The sequence below is a fragment of the Polypterus senegalus genome, chromosome 7 (genome assembly GCF_016835505.1).
Source record: "Polypterus senegalus isolate Bchr_013 chromosome 7, ASM1683550v1, whole genome shotgun sequence".
Classification (NCBI taxonomy): domain Eukaryota; kingdom Metazoa; phylum Chordata; class Cladistia; order Polypteriformes; family Polypteridae; genus Polypterus; species Polypterus senegalus.
Window position 1 is genome coordinate 39192166 of NC_053160.1, and position 27588 is coordinate 39219753.

The 27588-nt window shown below is 38.1% G+C and overlaps 2 protein-coding genes across 3 annotated transcripts in view; both read right to left on the reverse strand.

Annotated features, from left to right (window-relative positions):
* The window catches only part of LOC120532480 (molybdopterin synthase catalytic subunit), a 50858-nt gene extending 34084 nt beyond the window's left edge, over positions 1-16774 (reverse strand). The window contains exons 1-2 of the mRNA XM_039758502.1: positions 16678-16774; positions 749-871 (exon numbers count right to left, since the gene is read on the reverse strand). Coding sequence (XP_039614436.1) covers positions 749-871; positions 16678-16687 — 133 coding nt within the window. The 5' untranslated portion in view covers positions 16688-16774. The remainder of the gene's footprint in view (positions 1-748; positions 872-16677) is intronic.
* LOC120532481 (molybdopterin synthase sulfur carrier subunit) lies at positions 749-22638 on the reverse strand. 2 transcript variants are annotated; one of them, XM_039758503.1, is made up of 4 exons: positions 22545-22638; positions 22036-22157; positions 16678-16824; positions 749-871 (listed from the first exon to the last, which is right to left on the reverse strand). In XM_039758503.1, the coding sequence occupies exons 1-3, from the start codon at positions 22554-22556 to the stop codon at positions 16698-16700; spliced, it is 261 nt and encodes an 86-aa protein (XP_039614437.1). In that variant the 5' UTR covers positions 22557-22638; the 3' UTR covers positions 749-871; positions 16678-16697. The 2 variants fall into 2 exon arrangements, with proteins under 2 accessions (XP_039614437.1, XP_039614438.1); XM_039758504.1 differs by lacking the exon at positions 749-871 and adding an exon at positions 13786-13808.
* Between the last annotated feature and the right edge of the window lie 4950 nt (positions 22639-27588).

Genomic DNA, 27588 nt, shown 5'->3' on the forward strand with positions numbered 1-27588 from the left:
TACGACTCTAATCAGAGTTGGAGTAATAATTATGTTGGCGTGGTCATTTTAGATCCGAGATCGGCTAAAATTTAAACAATGACCATTGTTAATACCCAGCCGTCATTACTCAGTTTGCCAAAAGATGTCAGAAGGACAGATGCCAAAACTGAACTGCCCAAAGATAGATTTTGACATATCAAGCAATTCGCGATACGTTCTAAATTACTTACGATTCTGGAGCTGTCGAAGGATTTAAATCAGTCGACAATGTTAGCCCTGGAAAGTACGCCCCACCAAACCAACATTACAAAAACCAACCGAACTTACTGCTATCTGCTTGAACCAACACTGACTTACTATACTCAGCCATCCAGCTCCATCACTGTAGCATTCGAACATTCTTAGCCAATCATGCAATATTGTGTCCGCGTTTGCCACGTTATGTTCTAACTACAGAGGCAGAGTCCCATTGCATGGTTCTAACTTGTACGGAGTCGAGGTATTGATGCAAACACCATACATATAGAGTATTGACGCAAACACCATACATACGGATAGTATCGAATTGACGTGAACACCATACATACAGGGTATTGACACGAACACCATACATATGGATAGTATCAAATTATATATAAGGACTCCTAGCATTAAGGCATGCTATTTTTTTTTTTTTTTTTATTTACTAAATGTTACTTCGAATTACACATCAATTAAATTCAATCAAAACATAAATGAATAGGATTGTGCACTCAATTCAACTTACCAACAAACAAGGAAACTGCTCCACATTCTGGGCAAACAGCAGAGAAAGAAACCTCATCTGTGGATAGCTTACTACTAGTTAGTTTGATGATGTCTCTGCCACCATTTCCAGGTTCAGCTACACCTGTACAAAAAGAAAACCTAACTATCAATATGAATTAATTTTTCCTTCTAACTTTGCAGAATGCTGTTGACCTCTGCATTTATTTTTCCTATATGTAACAGGTGAAATTAATTGACAGTGCTCAATATGTTAGCAATATTTAAATATTAAGTGGTACCATTACAGCACTGTGCAAAACACAAAAACTGAAAATTGTTATTAACAAAACATTAAAATATAAAATTATCTGGATCTACTATTACGGCTTTGATTAATAAAGAAAAAAAAAGCACAACATAATCAAACAGGCACAACAATTCAAGGATGAAAAATCCACTCCTCAGTTTAAAATGCAAAAAAACAAATAAAAAAAATGCAGATGTGAGTGTCAGTAGGCTTTGTAACCCAGGAACCAAGTTACCCAAACTATTCTATAACTATTCAGTAATCATTTACCACTCTGATGCTGAACTTTCTGATCATATAAAAGGGGATTATGACAGCAATTGACAAGAAGAATTCATAATTGCCGAATCAGTGTATTAGAGAGTTTCTCTAGAGTGCCTCTTTCCCTTGCAAGATTTGGTTCAAAAACTAATCAGCACATCGTCATCTCATAACAGGCTTAAGTTTTGAGTTTGGTATTTTTCCATCCAGCTGTTCTAGCTCCAAACTGTCCTCAAGAAAGTGTGACACACAGACAGTTCCACGCCCATCATTGAGATATCAAGGTTTTTGGTATCAGGGGACCCCAAAATGTCAAGATCCATTGAAAACCAGAGATTGAAATTTTTGGTGAATCTAAGCACTTTCGCTCCTCTCCCTTAGACGATAGATTATAGTCGGGGAAAGATGCAAAGCAAACAGGTTGCCTTAAGGGCGTATGCATACAAAATGATAAACATTTAATGTCAAAAATATCACAGTTGAATTATTGCACTGCAGGACTTGGATGGCATACAGGCTTTGGCATATTTGTGGCAGATAAAATTTAATGTCAGTAAATGTAAAGTAATACATATAGGAAGTAAAAATATTAGGTTTGAATACACAATGTGTGGGCGGAAAATCGAGAGTACACCATATGAGAAGAATTCCCGACAGTGTTCAGAAGCTATTAAGAAGGCTAACAGAATGTTAGGATACATAGCACGATGTGTGGAGTACAAGTCCGAGGAGGTTATGCTCAAGCTTTATAATGCACTGGTGAGGCCTCATCTTGAGTATTGTGTGCAGTTTTGGTCTCCAGGCTATAAAGGACATAGCAGTGCTAGAAAAGGTCGAGAGAAGAGCGACTAGGCTGATTTCAGGGCTATAAGGGATGAATTATTAAGAAAGATTAAAAGAGCTGAGCCTATACAGTTTAAGCAAAAGAACATTAAGAGGTGACATGATTGAAGTGTTTAAAATTATGAAGGGAATTAGTACAGTGGATTGAGACTTATATTTTAAAATGAGTTCATCAAGAACACGGGGACACAATTGGAAACTTGTTAATGGTAAATTTCGCACAAACATTAGGAAGTTTTTCTTTACACAAAGAACGATAGACACTTGGAATAAGCTACCAAGTAGTGTGGTAGACAGTAAGAAGTTAGGGACATTCAAAACTCAACTTGATGTTTTCTTGGAGGAAATAAGTGGATGGGACTGGTGAGCTTTGTTGGGCTGAATGGCCTGTTCTCGTCTAGAGTGTTCTAATGTTTTAATGTTCTAAATAACAGCTCCTAACGTATATATATGGCAGCTATGTGTTCTTGTGATTGAAAAACAAACACATTGTGGGGTTCCAATTTCTATATAAACTCTACTTACAGTACATGAAACCATAAAACAAATTTGATAAAGAAATATATGCACTTAGAACTAATGTAAGTAAAACTATCAGAATAAAAGAAATGGGTTTCTTACTCTAATTTACACCAAATTTGTATGAATTAATTATTCTAAGTAGGAATTTTTATTCTCACTGATTGAAATTCAGGTGCATTTTATAACCAATTACAGGCATGTGCACAATTAACATTTGACCTTTGCAAAATGTTGAAAACAACTATCTACTCTCATTAATAACAGAAAAAAATTACAGATTAAGTAGTGTATTCATTTAATTTCATTTTGTCTATAATTAAAAAAGTCAAAACATAAGCAATTAATTGATACAATCAAAATAAAACAGGCTTCATATAATCCAGTATGTGATATTTAATGTGTAAATCTCCTAGAATACAGCAGGCCAAGAATACAGCAGCCTACCTGTCGTCAACAGTCATAAAAATACCACAGTTGCAACAGTATATATACACACGTGGACAAAATTGTTGGTACCCTTCAGTCAATGAAAAAAAACTCAAAATGGTCACAGAAATAACTTTAATCTGACAAAAGTAATAATAAATAAAAATTCTATGAAATTTAACCAATGAAAGTCAGACATTGATTTTCAACCATGCTTCAACAGAATTATTTAAAAAAATAAACTCATGAAACAGGCCTGGACAAAAATGATGGTACCCCTAGAAAAAACTGAAAATAATGTGACCAAAGGGACATGTTAATCCAAGGTGTGTCCACTAATTAGCATCACAGGTGTCTACAATCTTGTAATCAGTCAGTGGACCTATATATAGGGCTCCAGGTAGTCACTGTGTTGTTTGGTGACATGGTGTGTACCACACTCAACATGGACCAGAGGAAGCGAAGGAAAGAGTTGTCTCAGGAGATTAGAAAGAAAATTATAGACAAGCATGTCAAAGGTAAAGGCTATAAGACCATCTCGAAGCAGCTTGATGTTCCTGTGACTACAGTTGCACATATTATTCAGAAATTTAAGATCCATGGGACTGTAGCCAACCTCCTGGACGTGGCAGCAGAAGGAAAATTGATGACAAATCAAAGAGACGGATAATACGAATGGTAACAAAAGAGCCCAGAAAAACTTCTAAAGAGATCCAAGGTGAACTTCAAGCTCAAGGAACATCAGTGTCAGATCGCACCATCCGTCGTTGTTTGAGCCAAAGTGGACTTCATGGGAGACGACCAAGGAGGACACCATTGTTGAAAACAAATCATAAAAAAGCCAGACTGGAATTTGCCAAACTACATGTGGACAAGCCACAAAGATTCTGGGAGAATGTCCTATGGACAGATGAGACAAAAATTGAACTTTTTGCCAAGGCACATCAGCTCTATGTTCACAGAATGAAAAATGAAGCATATCAAGAAAAGAACACTGTCCCTTCTGTGAAACATGGAGGAGGCTCTGTTATGTTCTGGGGCTGCTTTGCTGCATCTGGCACAGGGTGTCTTGAATCTGTGCAGGGTACAATGAAATCTCAAGACTATCAAGGGATTCTAGAGAGAAATGTGCTGGCCAGTGTCAGAAAGCTTGGTCTCAGTCGCAGGTCATGGGTCTTGCAACAGGACAATGACCCAAAACACACAGCTAAAAACACCCAAGAATGGCTAAGAGGAAAACATTGGACTATTCTAAAGTGGCCTTCTATGAGCCCTGACCTCAATCCTATTGAGCATCTTTGGAAAGAGCTGAAACATGCCGTCTGGAAAAGGCACCCTTCAAACCTGAGACAACTGGAGCAGTTTGCTCATGAGGAGTGGGCCAAAATACCTGCTGAGAAGTGCAGAAGTCTCATTGACAGTTACAGGAATCGTTTGATTGCAGTGATTGCCTCAAAAGGTTGTGCAACAAAATATTAAATTAGGGGTACCATCATTTTTGTCCAAGCCTGTTTCATGAGTTTATTTTTTTAAATAATTCTGTTGAAGCATGGTTGAAAATCAATGTCTGACTTTCATTGGTTAAATTTCATAGAATTTTTATTTATTATTACTTTTGTCAGATTAAAGTTATTTCTGTGACCATTTTGAGTTTTTCTTTCATTGACTGAAGGGTACCAACAATTTTGTCCACGTGTGTATATGAATACACACTAGGGCTGGGTCATATGTCTTAAAAATGATATCTTATTATTTTGAAGTCATGTGCTGATATTTGATATGTGTTTGTTTATTTTCTCTATAATACTGAGTTACAAGTTTCATTCATATAGTCAGGACCATGTCAGAATTAGCTTTTGGTCACATCAATATTTGTTTTTCATATAAAAACATAAAAAGTGCTTTTCTTTAGTGCATTGTATCTCTGTTGAACTTAACATAAAAATAGACTTAGTACATTAGTCCTTTTTAAAAGAAAGAAAGAAAGAACACACAACAACAATCTGACAGAAATGTACCTGAAAAAAGAAAATAAACATTTCAAAAATTCAACTGACTTGCAAAATACCTGAAGTCTATCAGCTTGCAAATGACTGCACTTATGAAGCCGAGCCATCACCGTACCATTGGTACTGTACCCTTTTCTCAAGTGATATCATCATCTACTGTATACTGTCCTCCTCTAGCCTAACTTTGTCAAATTTGTGGTGCAGCCTACTCCCATCACTACACAATCTCCACCAAATAAGATAAGAATTCTTATAGGTAAATCATGAAAAACTATGTACGACGTACCGAACAGAAAAGGGACTTGAGCTTCAGCCTTCCAGAAAAGAATGTACATGCATGGCTGGAAGTTGACTTTAATAGCAAGGCCAATCATATAAAATATTAGCAATATCAGGGTGATAAACTGCTAATACTCAAAAAAGACAGTGCTATGGTGTACATAATACACAGCACAGTTGAGTGAGCACTGTAGACTCACCTTGAGAGAGAGAAAAAAAATTATATATTTTATATATATATATATATATATATATATATATATATAAATATAAAATGTACCAAGTAAAGCCTCAATGTTTGTTAAATGGCCTAGTCCTGATACATACACTGAACACAACATTAAAACCACCAACATAATAATGTGTAGGCCTCTCGTGTGCTGCCTAAACAGCCCTGACCCATCAAAGCATGGACTCCACAAAACCTCTGAAGGTGTCCTGTGGTATTTTGCACCATAAGGTTAGCAGCAGATCCTCCAAGTCCTTTAAGTTGCAAGGTAGGGCCTACATGGATCAGACTTGTTTATTCTGCACATCCCACAGATGCTTATGTTTCTCAAACTGTTCCTGAACAATTTTTTCATGGTCTCTAACAATATTTAGCTATTAGATAGTTGTCAAGGTAACCCCCACATGAATGCCAAGACCCAAGGTTTCCCAGCAGAACAGTGCCCAGAGCATCACATTGCCTCCACCGGCTTGCCTTTTTCCACAAAGCACATTCTGCCATTATCTCTTCCCACAGGTAAACGACGCAAACGGCAGCCAACATGGTCCAAAAGAAAATGTGAATCATTTGACCAAGCCACCTTATTTCATTGTTCCATGGTCCAATTTTGATGCTCACGGCCTGTGGACAGGGTTTAGCATGGGTATTCTGACTAGTCTGCAGTTGTGCAGGCAGAAACGCAGTAAGCTGCGATGCACTGCATGTCCCAGCAGCTATCTCTCATGGCCAGCATTGCGTTTTTCAGCAATTTGTACTACAGCAGCTCTTCTGTAGGATTGAGCCAGACGGACTAGACTTCGTAATGAGCATTGGGCGTCCATGACTCTGTCGCCAGTTCACTAATTGTGATGCCTTGGTCCACTTTTTTCTTAGGTACTAACCACTGCATACAGGAGACAACCCACAAGACCTGGAGTTTTGGAGATGCTGTGATCCAGTAGTCTAGCCATCACAATTTGGCCCTTGTCAAAAACCACTGAGATCCTTATGCATGTACATTCTTCCCTATTTCCAACACATTCCTTTCAAGAATTGACTGTTCACTTGCTGCTTAATATATCCCAACAATTGACAGGTGCCATTATAACAAAGGCAATCAATATTATTCACTTCACCTGTCAGTGGTTTTAATGTTGTGGTAGATCGGTGTACATACATACACACACACACACACACACACAAGACAGCTTTGCAAGTATATGTTTATAAACACTACAATTGTAGTCAAGTTCACCTTTGTCAATTCCAAGACTACAACTAGTTACAATCAAGTCAAGAACGTGTCTAAATTGAGATCAAGACCAAGTCTAAAAAAAAAGCCTTGACTATAATTTAACTAGTTACTGTGCAAATTTGCTAATAATCTGATGGTGAAATTGAAACTCGGGTCTACCCTGCTGATTCACTTTGGACAAAGGATTAAAGCATAGAAAAGGATCTTGCCAGGCCCTGAGTGGGAGTGTACACAACGGTACTGTACACTGAAATGTCACATGTAGTTTAAATTCCAAACAAAAATGTGTTGCTCTTCAAATTACAAAAATTAAAAATACATATGTTCTTAAAAATTAATGGTTTTTCAGTATTTTTATAGTGTGACATAGGAGACAAAAAAAACAACACATTTTTATTTTTTAAGATGATCATTCTGCACATTTATTTAAATCAAAAACTGTGAAATAACTACAGGTTGAAATTAGGCCACATTATTTCAAGTATAGTTTTTAGGAAAGGACAGATTAAGATGGTGTGCTTTTAGGTACAGATTAAGACAGCAGCATTCTAATGAGCATTAGTTGGTGCAGTTGAAATCTCAAGTTTTATTTTTGGTTAGTGTCTTGGTCGAAAGTTACAAATACTTTCATAGACTTATCTTACCCCAAATATCACTCAAAAGTTATTGTCTGGTTTTTAATTGAGCAGATGTGGATCTGCAAGTTCAGTTGTCCTGCCCAGTGTTATATAAAGCCTTGTGTCTCAACCTTTTTGATTTTGCAACCCACTTTTCCTTATGTAAGCATTATCACAACCTTCCAAGGGGAAGTTACCAATGAGTCAAACCACATGTAGTGATTATTGAACATAAAATGAACAGCAGCTGTAGAAAGGATTTACTCTAAAAGATCTTAGTCAGAAAATGGCAATTCTGGTATGTCATCTCAATTTTTTGGCCTTCAACACATATATGTGATGAAAGTGCTTTTACTGTGTTCTTTACATTTTAGGGGTTATGCTCATAAATATTAGTTTGCCCGCAAAAACCAAACAAATAACACAAATTTAGTGTCTGCAGCAATGAAATAACGCTGTTTTTCCATACTGTACATATCACATTAATTGGGAGATGCGCATGAAGCACTGAAATCCTAAATACATTTTATATTAGTACTAGCTGATTACCCAGTGGCATCACTCACGGAGTGCAAGGGATAAAAATAAAATGTAGTATATAAATTAAACAGTAAAACATTAACATGTAAGAAGTAAAGATATACTGAGCAGTACTGGAGTGCTTTCGGGTAAAGTACATTTTAAAGGCGCAATAACACAACAGGTAAGTAGCACTAATAGTAGGTTAAATGTATTTGGAACATCTCTCGGTAGCAGATCCCTTGTGAAAGGTGCTACATGACCGCTGTGGTATAGAAATTACATTTTCTATGTGATCCTGCAAATTTCTGCCTGACAACCATGCATAACGGGCAGATGGTCCAAACAATTCCCAAGTCCAAAATTTAACATGAAGAGGTCGGTACATTTTCTTAGATATAAACCTGTGGTGTAGCGGGTCCACAGCACACGACAAAAGGTCCATTTTTAAATAAATAATCACCGCGCTCGTGGCTTAGCGAGGGGGCGTGGTAGTGCAGTGGATACAATGAGGCTATTAGAAATAAACTGGATACATTAGGATCAAAAGTCAAGACGGAGGTAAAAAGCTCAGGGGTAATTGTTGACTGTAATCTGAATCGCATATTAATCAGATCACTAGGACAGCATTTCTTCACTTAAGAAACATAGCTAAAGTTAGACCTCTTATATCACTGAAAGATACTGAGAAATTAGTTCACACGTTTGTTTTCAGTCGACTAGATTACTGTAACGCACTCCTCTCAGGACTACCCAAAAAAGACATAAATCGTTTGCAACTAGTGTAGAATGCAGCTGCTAGAATCCTAACTAGGAAAAGAAAATCCGAACACATTTCTCCAGTTTTGATGTCGCTACACTGGTTACCTGTGTCATTCAGGATTGACTTTAAAATTCTGCTTAGGGTTTATAAAGCCTTAAATAATCTCGCTCCATCTTATATATCAGAATGTCTGACACCTTATATTCCAAATCGTAACCTTAGATCCTCAAATGAGTGTCTCCTTAGAATTCCAAGAACAAAGCTTAAAAGAAGTGGTGAGGCGGCCTTCTGCTGCTATGCACCTAAAATCTGGAATAGCCTGCCAATAGGAAATCGCCAGGCAAATACAGTAGAGCAATTTAAAACACTGCTGAAAACATATTACTTTAACAAGGCCGGTTTATAACTTCAATTTAACTTAATCCTGATACTCTGTATGTTCAATTCATCATAATAACTATTCATGGTGGCTCTAAAATCCGTACTGACCCCTACTCTCTCTTCTGTTTCTTTTTCCGGTTTCTTTGTGGTGGTGGCCTGCGCCACCTCCACCTACTCAAAGCATAATGATGCTCCAACAATGATGGATGGATTAAAAGGCAGAAGTCTACGTGACCATCATTTTCAAGTCCTTCCGTGAGAACCCTAAATCCAAAGAGGGCTGTTTCATTTATGTTAGGTAGAATGCCCAGAGGGGACTGGGCGGTCTAATGGTCTGGAATCCCTACAGATTTTATTTTTTTCTCCAGCCGTCTGGAGTTTTTTTTGTTGTTTCTGTCCACCCTGGCCATTGGAACTTACTATTATTCTGTGTTAATTAATGTTGACTTATTTTATTTTCTTACTGTGTCTTTTATTTTTCTATTCTTTATTATGTAAAGCACTTTGAGCTACTGTTTGTATGAAAATGTGCTATATATAAATAAATGTTGTTGTTGTAATGTGGCTGAAGCGGTTCTTGGGGCGATTTGCAGTGTGGACGTTTCTCATCTAAGTGCACAGGTGAAAAACTGTCCACATCTGTAATTGTTCCTGGGGCCGCTGATTTGGCACAGCTGCCATGCCCTCTTGATAAATAGAAGCACGAGTCGGATAGAGGGGAAGGAAAGGAAAGTAAAGAAAGAACGGACGGATGGGAGGTTGCAGGAGGAAAAAGCAGGAAGCAGTGAGGAGAGTGAGAAAGCCAGTGTGGGAGAGCGAGCAAGTGAAGGCTCACATGCAGCTGTGCAGACAGCCTGGGTGTTTGGCCGACACCCGGGGCATAGTAGTTGTGGTTGCTCCTGCAGAGTTTGTTTTTATGAAGGATGGGAGTGACTGTAAGGCAGATGACTTTCCGCGTAAGGCCGCGGGAGTCGGGACTTGGAACGTGGTGTCCCCAGCGCGAGAGCCTTGGGATCGGTAAGGCAACCGACCAGCAGGAGAGTGGACAGAGGGCCAGCAGCAGGTAGGGCGACTCCCCTGTTGAGAAGCCCAGATGGGAGGAGTAGGGGAATTGCCGCAGTAAAGAAGACACCGGGTTTTGTTGTTTTAAAGGATTGCTTCCTGTATTATTTTAACCTCGATGTTTTTAGAAGAATTGTTCTATTTAATTTTAACCTCCACAATAACACTCGTTTTAATGGATTATTTACTTAATGACTTTTGAATGCACTGCACTTATTTTGAACACCTTGTTTTTGTTGTTGTTTTTAAATAAAAGCACTTAACACTTTTTCACTATCCCCTTGCTTTGTTGTGCCTCACTACTAAGCTCATCGGTAACATTATTGACGGTGTAGGGTTCAAAAGCTCACGAGTGAACCCGCATCATCACAAAACCCTCCATCTTCTTAAAAGAATTAATCACAAAAGCAACCTTGAATGTTGCGGGGTTTTAGTGACCAGAACTCACCTTAAGGGCAGTAAGTAGTCATGCTGCGCAATTTACAAAGAGAGTCTTGCTTCGCTGGCGCCGATTACACTCATTTGCAAAGATTTCCACTCTCCCAGGAGCTGATGGGGCACTCTAAGTGTCACAAACAGTGCGAGAAGAGAGGACGCTTCACGAAACTGGAAGCTCTCGACCTGGCGGAGCAGCCCGACATTCCGAACCTCTGAGTGTCCACTGTGTTCTCACAACCCCTCGCCACTAAAGGCAGTGTCATCTTCACATTGTTTACAGCTCGGCGCAGTTAAAAAGTAGAAAGATGCAAAGCTGTTTTCCTCATCTCTTCTACTATCAAGTACTGCAAATTCTAAGTTTTTTTTTTTTTTTTTATGTGGCAGTTTCCGCGACATTCACATGGACGAATAAATAAAACTTCTCTGTCAGAACGTGCATGGTGGCGGACGGCTCAGCGCTGCAGTCTACAGAGGAGGCCTGGGAGAGGGCAATGCGGGGCGGACTTCTATGGGATAGATCGCCGTGTTTGTATTTACTTCTTTTCAATATCAGTAAAATAACTCTCCAACAAATAATAACAATTTGTAAAGACAATACAAAAATGTCATCCACAAACGAAGTGATTAGTTCCTGTATTATATGTTCTCTGGTCATACGTAATTTCGATTTCAAACGCGAAGAGAATTTTATATAAATAGATTAACAAATACAGCAAAAAGCAGCTCATTTCATATATGATGTAGACAAGCCAAATAGCCACTTCGCTTGAAACTGGCCTCAATTTTTTAATTTCTGTGACTGCTGTCTTCACTGCCACTGTGCCAGTATGTGTAAGGGGATGTGTGTGAGGTGGTTTCACCCAGACCCTGAAATGTATCCACCAGTTACAAAATGGATGGATACATGGACGAACATGTGTAGATGTGCTTATTATAAATCAAAGAACAAATGCAAAGCTTCCGTTTCTTTATCGGTACTGTGAAGGACACTGTATTAAAAGCAATTAATCCCCCCATCAGTTCATCTGCTTTAACAAATGCATGACACTGCAACCTAAACAGTTACAACTCATATCTGAGGCTGAGTGAATCTGATTGCACTCTCAAAGCTGCACAAATCTGTTTAAGTAATTCATAAAGGGATAAAACTGGCAATAACCAAATCCTGTGTGTGTCTGTGTGCTTTCTCCATTAAGCATATTTTTCCTACACTGAAATTCCCAAACACACAGCACGGCCAGACATGACTTCTGCCTTTTTTCTTCTCGACATGCAGAGCTGTATCATCACCAGTGTAGGCCTTTATCATATGCAGTTTTTACTCAAATTTTTCTCACATATTATTGTGCCATCTGAAGTTATTCATATATTTGCAGTCACGGAAGAGTGCAGTGTCGACCTTACTATCAATGGGACATCCACACTACCAGCACAACTAAAATAAACTAACATACTTGATGTTTTAGCAGGAGCAGGGTGAACAAGAGCCAGACGTTAACGGTATTGGCATCAGCAAATTGACACCCAGATAACGTTACATACATTGGCATGAATTGCAGGATGGCACATCTCTAGATATTTGTTCAGGTCTGTGGCGTTCTCTCCTGTGAGCTTAATTTCACATGGCTTACACAGGGTTTTGTTTTCATCAGTGTTGTAATTAAAGTTGGCCCTTGTATGTCTGACCGCTTTATTGCCCAAGATGTTGGCTGACACAGCAGAGCAGAGCGGAGCAGGATTCTACCTGACATGATGATTTCCTAATGGCACCCAAACTAGGGTTATCCATTAGTGTTATTACAAGCATGCATATAACTTATTAAAATTGCACCATTATATTCATGCTCATCATCTGTTGGCGGACCATATTATGTGTAACAGAGATATGCAAAGAGCTTCACATCACTTATTGTCCAGTTGTGTGTTTATAACATTTTGGTTTTGTCTACTGTCGTCAACAATGACTTTGAAAGCATTTGCTAAAGTTTTCGTCTTCAAAGGCCAATTTTTATTTAGAATTTGTTACGTTTTCATCACAGAAAAAATGTCATAAGTATTTTTATCTTCATTTTTATCAACATAATTAACACTGAACTCATGACCTAGTGGTTGAAAAACACTGAGATAAAGTACCCAACAGCCATACTTGAGTAAAAGTAGAGAAACACTCTAGAAAATGACTCAAGTAAATGTTGCCCATGAGAACTAATGAAGAAGTTTTGAAGTTTGTTTTATATTTATATACATTTATAAAAAAATATATATATAAAAACATATATAAATATATAATGTGACACACGTGCAAATAGGAGGCAGCTGAAGGGCTTAAAGACTAATGGTAACACATTTGCCCAGGGTGCAGCGGGGTGCACTAACTAAGTTGCCTGCAGACCTTTCCCGGGAAATCCAACCAGAAACCGCTGCCTCACTTCCGCCCCGAGGACGACATCACTTCCACGTCCACCTGCATTCCGCCTCGCTCCGGGGTAGGTTGCACAACGAGCGGCTCAGGTTTATGTGGACAAAACTTATTTTGTGGGACGTAGTCTCTAGGGAGCCCAGTAGATGACCGTTCTGCCCTCCCAGATTGTGAGGCTGGCGTGGGTTTTTTCACGAGCCGTAGGAGCTCGCTCATCGAGTAAAAGACTCCCCAGGCCGGCTGGGCAAAGTGGTCAGAGAGATGCTGCATAAATAGGAAGCAGGCTACCTGCTCCACCAATTGGTAGGTGGCGAGTTCCCACAGCCGTAGCCATCACGCCACCTGTTCCCAGAGGGTCATAGCCTGCTCCGAGATCGACTGCTCTGGATCGAATACCCAGCGGTTTAACGCCTTTACTTGCTGGCCTGAGGGTAGCCCACTATTAACCAGGACCCTAGTATATATTAATAATAATTTTACTTCTTCCTCAGAAACCAGCCCACATCTGTGGGTCCCATTTACATTCTCCGTTAGGTAAGATGCAAGCCATTAATTGCCTTTTTGGAGTGGAGCCTGCACCGTGTCACTCCTGACCCTCGGATGCACTCCCCGCCCAGAAACTCAGCCCAAGTACTTTCTCACCTGGTTTAACTTTGGATTTTGTCCCGTTTTCTTCTGGGACGCCATCCTGCTGACTACGCCACTGTGAAAGCACGAGACTTCTGACATGGAAAAGATTTGGGGCAGCCATCCGTATAATCTGTTCCTGGCTGCAAAGTTAGAGAAATGTAAGCAAAAGTTGATTACAAGACTGAGTCCAAAACAGAACTGAATTGAAGGGAGTGAGGCTTTACCGGAAGTCCGGAGGAAGTGATGTTGTCCTCGGGACCGGAAGTGAGGCAGCAGTTCCTGGTGGGATTTCCCAGGAAAGGTCTGCAGGCAACTTAGAAAGACAGTTAATGCAACCTGCCACCCCCTGGGGAGATGTGTAACCATTCAGCTGCCTCCTAGTCGCGCATATATATATTATATTCTTCACAAAATATTTATAAACTTAACTCTTCAATGCCAGACAGGCTCATCTATAAGTCAGAATGAGTGTTGGCTCCTCAAATTACTTCAATGCACATCTCAGCATGACTGTGTACTCAACATGTGACCTAACTAGCAGAACTCCACAGATTTTGCATGGATACCTAAATTTACACCACATCAGTATTCTGCACATATTCCCCTCTGTCTAAAAACAAAGGTTGCTCTTGTTCTCTACAGATTACTACTCACACCACTATATATTTTATGCCCCCACTTTTGACACACCATGCATTGAACCAAGTTTAACCAAAAACGTACTATAAAATTCCACACGGCCTACTTCTTCTTTAACAAAAAAATGCACATCAAGGAAAAATGACTTCATTAAAATAATGACATAACTAACTTAAAATGTGTAATAAAATGATATAGCTAAAGCTGCCATAATTTTAGGCAAACCATTTGAGAGTCAAATGAGTCAGACTGTACTGATGAGGTACCTCATTGACATTTAGCAAGTGTGACTCATATCATTTAGCTGATGCCAAAGAGTTCTCAATCAGGATCTTCAGATGATACATTGGCCCTTTAATCAGTAAATGCACACAACCCTCAAAGTTTTATAAGACGTGCCATATTTTTTGCAGCCGAGTCCTAGTTTAGTGTACTGCCTGTGCTTATATACATATTTAAGATGATTACAAATTAAATACAACACTGCTCAGACAAAAAGTGACATGAAAGAATGCAACTAGCACAAAGGTGTTTTGAAATTAGTATACCGATGGAGGATACACACATGCTGCTTGTGGCACTGTATGTACAAGTATATAAATCCACACAAAATTTATCACAAAATGTACTGTATATTCCATGCGTGAATGTGTTTCAGTGCATGATGCCACTGCTGCTTGATGGGCCTAGTAAAAGGAGTAGTAGGGACCTTCCCACCTTCCACTGAAACATCTTCTCGTATTTTTCATGACTGTTAAATGCCACACAATGTTTTTTTTCCCCCAGTGTGAAGTATTTGGATAAACATAATATACTATAAAGCAATAAAAAAAAAATACAAAAAGGTATTTGAAATGTGCATCGCAGAAATTTACACTTTGCACTCTGCATTCTTCACTTCCAAGCCCACAGGTCTCCCACATTTTTTCCACTGAAAGACTACATACATTATCTAAGGGGTGTCAGCATCTCCTTTTTTTTTCAGCATCTCCTTTTTTTTTGTTTTTTTTTTACCAACACTCATTGTAACCTCACCTGTGCAAAATACTGATGAACAAAGAAGATGTCTATACATTTTATCATTTCTCTTGAAATAAAAAATAACTACCAACTTACAGAAAATGAGAAGCCCATCTTGAAAAATGATACAAATAATTGTGGTTATGAACAATACAGCATGAATAAAAGACAGAGAAATTCTCTGAATTAGCAATTCCTCAGAATAAAAGCTACTGTGGTCATACTTGCCCCAAAACTCACTGTAGTAACCAATTATTACAATTAATATGTTTACTTTGAATAATATTTCAAAAGCCTTAAACAGTCACAGTGAGAAAACCTCAATTAAACTATACATTTTAATGGCCTCCTTAGATCAGTTCAGTTCCCTTTCCATAAAATGCACAGCAACAGAAAATATCAGCTAGGTAAGAGCATAAGTATCCCAAATGATCAAGCTCTAGGGCAGTGGTTCTCAAACTGTGGGGCGGGCCCCCCTAGGGAGGCGTGAAGTAACAAAAAGGGGGGCACGAATATGTGGGGGGAAAAAAAAAAACAAGAATCGAAAATATGAAAAATACATCTATTGAAACCAAAACAAATTAACTTAAATTACATTCTGAAACTAGAAAAATAATAACAAATTGGTATTAGTGGGCTCCTTTCAAAAAACGTTAGGGGGGCGCGATTAATATTGTTATGAAAACTTGGGTCGCAAATACTTAAAGGTTGAGAAACGCTGCTCTAGGGTCTCTCCATAAAAGTCTAAACCAGGCACCTAGTTTTGCAACATGTTACAAAGAATAATACAGACATGTGAAAAATAGACAAAATGCAGCCTTAACTCTTTATTTCTCAGGATGAATATGTAGTTAGAATGTTTAAAAAGGAACTGTCTGAATCATAGTTATTTCTTGAAGAACCAGGGTAAATAAGTACTACAGTAGGCTTCACACTTATAAAGAAGAAGACAGTAATGTCATTGTGAAAGAAGGTAATATTTAAATATGTGTGTAGACTAGGACTATTGCTTTGATTGCTTTATGGTTAATCCTAGTAGCATTACAAAATGTACCTTGTATACTTGTAAATAACCATAACCTACATCTATCATTGTTTTCAATAGAACAAATAAATAATTCATCAAGTTTATTATTTTGTGTCTAAACTATAAAATGATTTTATTTTTTTAGGAGGGTACCATGGCTCCCTATAACAAACAAAATCATGCCGCAAGGCATAGAAGAAAAAAATTTTCACGTCAACCTTCAACTGAATCTGCGGATCTTGCAAAAATCAGGGAGTCAATTCGGTATTACAACTTAAAACCACCTTCCCCAAAAATGGGCTTTGAGGAAAAACTTGATATACCTGTATACATCTGTGCGGATTTAACCACCACTGATAGGAGGGATAACAGCGACCTCGTCACCTGGCTGGAGGAACAACAGCTGATCTCCGAGAGTGATGTATTCCTGACGGACAGCCAAGACAACCTGGTCCAGTATGGCAGCAAGTCTGGAGGGATGGTAAGAGTTTAGATAACATAAGAGGGAGGAACCATTAATTGAGATTTCTATGAATATAATAATTAACATTGTGCATCATAATATTGCTCTGTTTCAGGTACTGGTCAGGTCATAAACTGATAAACAAACAGTATTACTTCTAGAGAGGTGTTTTATTCATGAACAACATGAAACAGTATGCAAAATAGGTATATAATAGAATCAAAACTAAATGTTTCACAGAGTTAAGGAGAAAAATATAAAAAATATGTAAGTAACCCATACTTAATCTTAACTGTAAATAAACTCTGAATCATTATGGGGTGGCACAGTTGTAGTGCTGCCACTGGATACTCCCTGCAGGGAGTTTGCATATTCTCCTCATGTGCAGGTTCTCTAGTTTCCTCCCACAGTTGCTTGTTCTTAGACAATGTTAAGAATTGTATTGTTTTATTTAACATCTTTTATAACTACATTTAATATTACTATACATTTAACTGGCAAGGCTACTATTTCTATAAATGATGATCAGGACCCAAGCAAGGACTGTCAGCATCATAACACAAAAGAATAAAAACAAAAAGGACTAATAAATGCAGTGGTCTTGTTCATTGGTTCCCAGCCTGTGGTTAAAGGCACATTGTCAGATGGTGCATGACTGTTTAATCAAATTGGTATTAAAGGAAAACTCCACCCAACAATATTTTTAAAAATATTTGTTTTGGCAGATGTGAAAAATGTTTAATCTCATGTTTTTCTGGGGAAACTATATACTGAATATTCAAATTCATTCAGGCCCTGTGGGGAATAATTCTGAAGAATTGCAAACAATAAGTAAAACTTCCATTGGAGAAGAACAAAAAAAAATAATTCACATAAATCGTGTTGCATAATCCATATGTCCAATTAGTATTCTATCAGGAACTCATGATATTTTAGCAAATAATGCACACATTTTAACAATAAGAATGGATAACAGTTGCAACAAATGGACTTAGGACTTATAGCAGTGTTTCTTAAACTATGGAGTGCTGCCCTGGAAAAAAGTGGGGACTGAAAAAGATAGTCATCAAAAGACTTCTCCAAGGAAGCTCACCGATCAGTGTTTTGAGTCAGGCTATGATGGAGTGCTCCATTCAGCTGCAGTTGCAAACCTATTGCTTCTGAACCAGACACGGCGAGTTTACAGCTCACCACCAGCAAATCATCAAACTGAGATACTTTGCGTTGCGAATTACAGTGGAAAGCCTTTATGTAACAGGTTTTCAGACATATTACTGTTTGTCCAACAGCTCTAAGTAGGGTGCGTTTATTTTAGTATGTGGTCCCTCAAGGTTCCCTCTGGCTTGGAATGAAGTATCATGTATCTCTACATGTAACCTAATACAGGATGATCTAATTTGCCATATAAGGACACATTTATATTAAATTAACATGTTACCCGCTATATGCTAAATATTCTTTTTTATGTTCATACTGTATAAATTCTTTGTCTAACAAAAGATTGTCAGCACAACCGCTATTGCAATGCAAGTATGATACCTTGTATTATGTGCTCCAAAGGTATCTTTGTTAAATAAATTTCTAACACTCACAGAATGCTAGAGTCCGAAGTACCTTTAATTCAAACAGTATTGAAGTGGACCAGGGATTATAATTTTTTCCCCATCAAAGTTCATAGCAATTCAATTGTGATAACCCTTCACAAACATGTCTACAAGATTGTGTTAAAGGCTTTCTGTTCTCCAATGCCAATATACAGCCTGTCTTGCTGTCGCTAATGCTGTCCACCCATACTCCATAATTCACTGCACATCATTAGAGATGTAGAACCTTGGCGATGACAGGGTGAATGCAACTAGCAGTAGAGGAGTTACCACAGAATTACAGGTAAAGGAGTTAAAGATGACTGGATCCGGCAAGATTATTTCTTTGAATAATAAAGAAAAAATAGTTTTCACACATCTTGCCCACATTAACCCATGCAGAAGTCCAGTACTGGCGGCAAAATTGTATACTAAATACAGTTTAAGCAGCCACAGAAAACTAGTCATCAAGTGACTCATCATTTGTTCACTGCTGTTGTATAAATCTCAAATAGAGGTGTAAAGAAGTTTTAAATTAAGTTTACTATGTGTCCCATAGGGCGGCACAGTGGCGCAGTGGTAGCGCTGCTGCTTCGCAGTTAGGGGACCTGGGTTCGCTTCCCGGGTCTTCCCTGCGTGGGTTTCCTCCGGGTGCTCCGGTTTCCTCCCACAGTCCAAAGACATGCCGGTTAGGTGGATTCGCGATTCTAAATTGGCCCTAGTGTGTGCTTGGTGTGTGGGTGTGTTTGTGTGTGTCCTGCGGTGGGTTGGCACCCTGCCCAGGATATGTTCCTGCCTTGTGCCCTGTGTTGGCTAAAATTGGCTCCAGCAGACCCCCGTGACCCTGTGTTCGGATTCAGCGGGTTGGAAAATGGATGGATGTTTCCCATAGTACTATTTCATAGGGGTTCGAAATATTCTCTACTGGTACTGCAAAGGACATGATTGTAGTGCCATTGAGAACTTAAGAACCCCAGAAAATATCACAAAGGATGGCACACACTGTATTAAGAGCAGAATATTTGACAAATCAGCACAATGTCAGTCAGTAGGATTAAAATTTTAAACTAGACTTTATTTATCCTGTCACTCCTATAAAATACAAATAAAACACACAAAATTTGTTAATAATAACTCAGCTAAGCAACTAAACTTTTTACAGGGTTTAATGAATTAAAAAAAATGTACTACTAACAGCTCCATTGAAAAACATCATTCCAAAAAAAAAAAAAAAAGCCATTTAACCAAGTAAATAAATTGAATCAATTAATTAATATTACTGCTTTCTTCCTTATCCAATGCCATGAATCAAGCAGCTAAATTATGTAACCATAGCGACTGGGAGCCCGATCGAATCAGGCTACAAATTCTACGTTTGTGAAATCCATACTTTTTCTGCAAAGAATTATTTGTTTTTTGTTTTTTTTTTATGTCCTTGAAATGATTTTGTTATCATGGCACTGATTTGTGCTTAAAATAGACCTTTTCGGCCAATGTAATGAAGAGCTTCCTGTTTAAACGGGGCTGCAAGACGTGAACTATACTTGGCCGTCCAGCAGCGTCACTGTAACATTCAAACATTCTTAGCCAATTATGCAATACTGCGTCCGCGTTTGCCACGTTATGTTCTAACTAAAGAGGCAGAGTCCCATTGCATTGCTCAAACTTGTATTGAGTTGAGGTATTGACGCAAACACCATACATACGGATAGTATCAAATTATATTTAAGGATTCATACTGTTCTTACAAAAATTAACACATCTTCAAGTTGCATTTGTTATAAAATATTTATTTCTCTCAGCTTTTATAAAGCTTAGTTCTAAACATCTACACTGGCAGTAACACACCTCAGGAATCTACTCTCCGTTTTGAATAATAATTATTGTTCCATTAACATTGTTTGCTTTACACTTATAGTAATATTCTTGTGAGACTAAAGAAAGAAAATAATTACCTATTTATTATTATATGACAACTGTTGTTTATGTATGTCTGTGCTGTCATCATGATAATCATCTTCACATTGTGTCCCAGTGTGTACGGATTTTATTATTTCGGTCCTCATATTAAAAAGGTTTTAGAACCTGTCTCACCATTGCACTGTCCTACAATATTTGCACATGATTGCACACAGACACTTTACATTGTAATGCATAGTTTTTTTTTTCAGTAGTCCTGTGTTTTATGTAGCACCATCATTTCACTATGTACTGTACTAACTGTATACATCTGAAATAACGATTAAAGCTACTTGACTTGATAACCATAGTCACATTGCTGTACAGCCCCAAAAAGGTTTGTCATCTTGGGATGGCTCGTGCATACGGCACATCATACCACAAAAACATGGGACTGCTTCTGCCACCTGAGATATGCCAAGATGACAACACAGGTGTCTCAGACTCTGTCCTACAGGACATCAATGCAAGGCAATTCAAAGAAATTTGGATGTTTGTTCTAACTTGAATGTAAAGAGGCTCGTATGTAGCACAACATTGACAACTGCTTGGCAAATTTTTTTTTTTTTGGCCTCTCTTCAATTAGCAGAGGTTACTTGTTCCCACTCATGTTTTTTTCTTTTATTTGTGACTCCCACAGAGAGACCAGCAAAAAGAAAGTTTTGCAGTCTACATTTATCTCAGTAATACCTGTAGTTCAGGTTCACTGTGGCATCATTTCCTCTGTTCTCCTGTGGTTTGTTGTAAATACATCACTCAGGGACAAAGCCAAGTTTATAAGGTGATAATAAATAGAAATATTCATAAAATTTATTTTTTAAGCCATACATGGTTACTGGAGGGAGGTGATGGGAAGTGGCCAAAAGCACATACATGAAAACATTGCTTAAAGTTGATTTGAGATTTACATTGAAACTCCAGCGTGGGACCTGGTATTCATGCCATTTTACACATACTGTACTTTTTTCCATACGCTGTTTTTGCCTTTCTACCGTAAGCAAAATTTTAGTATAGAATCTTAGCAAGGTTTTATACTGTACAAGAGTCTTCACTCTCAACTATCATGACAGCCTGCCCTATACACATCTGCACTGAAAAAATATTGTACTTTTTTTCCAGATTTCAGCCCTCAAGGTTATACTGTACCAAGACCAAGTTTAAGGATAACTGATGACTTTATATATATATATATATATATATATATATATATATATATATATATATATATATATATATATATATATATATATAAACAAACACTAATAGAAAAGATGCACTACAAACAGAAACAGCTTCCTCTTCTAAAGGATCAATTAAAAAAAATATTAAAAGAGTTGTCATCGGACTGAATACTATATTAATATTATATACACAGCATGTCCCAAAAAAGAAAGAAAGGGCACATAAAAGAAGAAATTCAAATGAACTGAAACAGCAAGTTACTTAATATGCTTTAAAAACTAGCTAAAGAAAATGTTAACAGTACAGACTGAAAGCACAGTTGTCATTAATGCTATTTATCATTACTACCTTCAACAAAGTGTGAATGCAAAAATACTAACAATAAAACGACATAAATAGATTGTTGCAAAGAAACAATCCAGTTGACATGCTTTGTAGTACGAACATTTTCAGTCTAAAAAAAAAAATTATCATTTAATATTTGGAGGACTTGCCTGGGATGTCTGGTTACCAATTCTTCCCAAAGCTGCAAGGATTTTATTTCACGAGGAACTGAAATGGTCTCTGACCTCACGCCTGCCAAATCTGCACTTTTGGCAAAATACAGTACTGAAACCTGCATTAAAAAAATAGAGAAATTTTCAGTAATTGAACTATGAACCTTTGTGGTAAAAAAGCATTACAGTACACTGTATTTGTAGTATACAGAACACACTGTATATAGTATCTAATGTCTGACACTCGTAGCGTAGTAAGCTTTAAGCATTGTGTCAAAATATAAATGATTTCATCAAGAACAAATGTATAATATTTTAAACAAGGAAACTGCACACTTCTGCGCATGCTTTTCAACTAACTGTGGTTGATTAAAAGCACGCGCAGGTCAGCCAACCAGGTTAAAAACACTAAGTTGCATTAACATAATATGCAAACGCTTAACAAACAATTTCATGCAAAAGGCAATGCACAGGCCAACATTAATCTCTACGCCATGAGTGTTTACCTCGATATTCATTAATAAAGTTCAGTTATTTAAATGCAGCAGAAAAACAACCTCCTGTCGTCTCTATAGAGTTTCTCTCCAGGAGATTCACGTTACTTACTGCACTTGCGCGCACGCTTGCCCGTCTTCTACGCTTCCGCTGTTCGCTAGTGACGTCATCAACTACGTCTTTCTTTGGAGCGCTCACTAGCCCTGGTATCTTTGCGGTGTATTGGCATTGGGAGAGCGAAGGGGAACAAGAAGTTAGAATTCTTTGGCTGGCGTTTCAGTCTCAGTGTTTTCAGTGTTTGCTCAGTGTCTGTTAGTATTTTCATCAACATAACAAGCAAAGGGGCGTCACTGCCCGTTGAACATTAGATCGAGTTAAATCAATGAACCCAGTGACCTTTCAGGCATGGTTGTTTAAGTGTGGTGAACAAACTAGATTTGGAACTGATGAAGAGCTACCGACGTTAAAGCCAGCGAGTAAAGAAGCACATCGAAGACACACAGTATCTATGTACTGATGGAGTAGATTAGAAAGATGCAAACGGCAGGCTACTTCAGTTCAGCAATAGCCCAGCTAAGCCAGAGTATATCGGGGTAATTCTAATCAATAGGCTGGCGTTTGCAATTCTAACCAAAATTCACTGAAAATGCTGTACCCAAGTTGTAGACCTTCATAGTCGTTCGTTCCATAATGTAGGTATAAAGAAGGTGGGAAAAAGGTTTAAACCACATAAATATTATGTAGAATTTACCTTTTAATTACATGTAAATTTTAGGATTTGTGTTGTACACAACTTTCTTTGTGGTCTTATTCTGCATCCAACTAATCATTTTCTATATTTGCTTTGTCCAATTCAGGCATCAATGGTCCTATCTCAGCAGTATAGGGTGGTCCAGATCTAATTATGCAATTTTCATTACGCTATAACTTATTAAGTTTATTACATAGAAAATCACCTGAAAAATCCCGGAACATCGAGAAGTGTGCGAACTGACGACATGAAGAGTCGTCTTCGCGCCGAACTGGAATCATCCCCGCATAAATCAAAGTCATCTAGACGATCTGGATCTGCATAATTAGATCTGGACCACCCTGTATAATACCTGTAGAAAAAAAAAAAAAACATGCATACATAAAGAGAATGTGGAAACTTCACACAAGCAATGGATAGGCTTGAAATGCAACCTCAGGCTCATGGGGTCAGGATTCAGCAGCAAAGCATGCAGTGCTTCTTCTTCTATATACAATGTATGTTTTATATACAGGTAATACTGTGGGGTGTACAGATTTGGGTAACATCTCTTCAACAAACAAGGAGTCTGGGTCATTAACTCCAGTATGTTTTCATATCATAAACTCAAAGGTAATCTACTATATAAAACACTCCACAGATTGTTTTCAGATTGGGAGAAAAGTTCCTTTCTCTAGTAATCCAAGACACTGGTAAAGGAGTTGCAACTAGTTGGTAGTCTTTAGTGTTTAAATCTAGGTTAACATTGTGGATTAGCGTATTCTTCACAGTCAGTCTTATGATTGCCATAACCATAGGTATAATCAACAAGCAAAGTTTATATGGCTAGCTGCCTATTCACTGCTCTTTATTATAATGTGCAGTTGTCTGCAGTTCTGCTGTCTGCCTCTGGCCACAGTTATTGGGTTTCATGTGTTGCTGCTGCTCAGGAGATTTGTTTTAGAAAAACAATGAATAAAGAACCTGGCTCATTTCCTTTTATATTTTTTCTTAACTTCTTTACAGTGCTATAATTTAATTATAAAGACTGTCAGATTGAACAATAGCAGCTTGTATCACACTCAGAATCACTACTCAGCTTCTGACCTTTTGAATGATAGAAGACTTTTGTATGCTATGGCACGTTAAATAATGCATCCTGAGGCAATGTACATTTTTGTCCCCCTTAACCCCCTTCCTCATATTCCTCCTTACTTGGCATGAGTCAATGCACTTGCAATATTTATTGCAACACAGGGTTCATAATATAATACTCTGATGGTACAGGTCATCCTCAGAATAATAAGCACAACAATAAATACATTTTATTTTTGGAAAGTGTGAAAAAAAATGAAAAGGATTATTTTAAAATTGATTAAACATAAAATATACAAGTACATTAAAGAAATACAATTATATAAATTTTTCACCGCTTCTGTTTGACCCAAAATATATTTTCATTGAGTTTTGCAAATGTGAAATTGGATGCAAAACGAAACTCAGTTGTCACTCATTCCTCATGCTTACCTAAATATCTTGGCAGTCCTGGAAGCTAAAGAGTGCCTTCCCTTTCTAACTAAACACACATGTTGGCAAAGTGTCAATGACATCTTGATAATGTTCCAGAAATTATGAAAATTTTACAAAGTGACAGTCAATATATACACAATACGATATGTATTGAATACACAATGGGCGGTCAGAAAATTGAGAGTACACCTTATGAGAAGGATTTAGGAGTCATAGTGGACTCTAAGCTATCAACTTCCCAACAGTGTTCAGAAGCCATTAAGAAGGCTAACAGAATGTTAGGTTATATAGCACGATCTGTGGAGTACAAGTCCAAGGAGGTTATGCTCAACCTTTATAATGCACTGGTGAGGCCTCATCTTGAGTACTGTGTGCAGTTTTAGTCTCCAGGCTACAAAAAGGAAATAGCAGCACTAGAAAAGGTCCAGAGAAGAGCGACTAGGTCGATTCCAGGACTACAGGGGTTGAATTATGAGGAAAGATTAAAAGAGCTGAGCCTTTACAGTTTAAGCGAAAGAAGATTAAGAGGTGACATGATTGAAGTGTTTAAAATTATGAAGGGAATTAGTGCAGTGGATTGAGACTTGTATTTTAAAATGAGTTCATCAAGAACACGGGACACAATTGGAAACTTGTTAAGGGTAAATTTCGCACAAACATTAGGAAGTTTTTCTTTACACAAAGAACGATAGACACTTGGAATAAGCTACCAAGTAGTGTGGTAGACAGTAAGACGTTAGGGACTTTCAAAACTCGACTTGATGTTTTCTTGGAGGAAACAAGTGGATAGGACTGGCGAGCTTTGTTGGGCTGAATGACCTGTTCTTGTCTAGAGTGTTCTAATGTATAAAATCAGAGAAATGAATGGCAGTATCAGCAACTGACATATAACTTCTTATACATGCGCCATTTTGATGCTCAGAGTGCAGTAAAGGAGTATGAATTACATTTATAAGATATTTGAAACTTTTAAAATGAAAATATTTTTTACAATTATATGCTGCATATACAGTACTAGCAAAATACCCGCGCTTCGCAGCGGCAAAGTACTGCCTTAAAACTTTTATTAAGAAGAAAATTAAACCTTTTTAAACTGAGAGGAAATATACCAATACTTATTTGTTAAGGATCTCTTTGTATACCACATTTTGAGTTCGGCCCTCCAGTTGTAATATGACCAAGCTGTGCGCTGAGCTTACTCTTGAGCATGCAACGTACAGTTGGCCATGTGAACAGTAATCTTGTCTCAAATCTCACAGCTTGGCTTGCTGCTGTCATAATCGGTTTGAGTTTCATGGTTTGTTCCAATTACGACAGTATTTGCAGGACTTGTGTTGAAGAGACATTCGGCATCTATCAAGCGTTGTAAGCATACAACCGGTTTCATCGATAACTTCACATCCAGCTTTTGAGAGTTGAAACATTCATAAACATCAAAGTGTCCACTACTCAAATCGTCACCTGTGAATCTAAGATGTTTAAGAGGCATTGGCGGCTGTCGAAAGGTGTAAAATATTTGGCCATTTCGGTACACTTGTAAGCGACAACCGAACAATTCAGCGGCAACCATCAACTCACATGCAGAACCATAGGTGAAGGGCTTAAACATTTCACTCTTATAGTGCTCCTGTGTAGTATAATTATCTCCTGTACCGTCATCAGTCCATACCTTGAACCCGTCCCAGTCATTCAATACATAAGACACAATGTTTCTCCGGATATCAAGAGTGAGCCTGATATGGCCGTGCAATATGTAACACAGAGAATGGAAAAGGCAGGCTCCATCTCCGTGCATGGAAACCACTCGGTAAGTGACAGTTCTTTGATCGATGGTGATCACCTCGATAGACATGTTAATGCGGGTACGGTTGGAATGATAAAGGAAATGGGTACTTGAACGATGTAAAGTAAGTCTAAAATACCTACACAATAACTATAATCGTAATAAACGAACAATAAAACAGCAGAGAAGCCGTGGATTAAATAAAAAGGCTGTAGTTATCAGCAGGGAGACGTGAATCCCGTGGCGAAGTAAGGAAGGGAATGAAGAGACTGGAGCGACAGACAGCCTTATATAGGCAGGCAGCCAACAATGTGGGAGAAGTTGGGATGGGGGACCCAACAACGCCTCTCACGGTGACCAAGCTGCAGGCTATGGACGTATATATGTACGTAAGTAAGATTCAGTTAGCATTGGGAACCTGCGTACAAAATGTCTTTAAGATGGGCCCATAAGTAACAAAGACCGCTGGAAAGTTCAATATGGCAGCTGACAGTGGCATCATACCACCGAAATAAGTACCAAATTTCAGCCTTCTACCTACACGGGAAGTTGGAAAATTAGTGACGTTGAAAAGTTCAATATGGCGGCTGACAATGGTGTCATACCACCGAAACAAGTACGTACATCGGTTTCGGTTAGCGCAGGGAAGCCGCCTACCAAATTTCGTGAAGATGGGGCCATAAATAAGAAAGTACAACATGGCGGACATTGTCAACCATTATCGACCGTTATGACCGTTACGTGTAGAATTTCGAAATGAAACCTGCTTAACTTTTGCAAGTAAGCTGTAAGGAATAAGCCTGCCAAATTTCAGCCTTCTACCTACACGGGAAGTTGGAGAATTAGTGATGAGTGAGTGAGTGAGTGAGTCAGTGAGGGCTTTGCCTTTTATTAGTATAGATATATTATATATATCTTACAGTATAAAAATTAGTTACTGGATATGTATGTATCTGTGAATGGTTCATACTTGCCTCTCATTTTTTGTATTATTACTTTGTAATGTATAAAA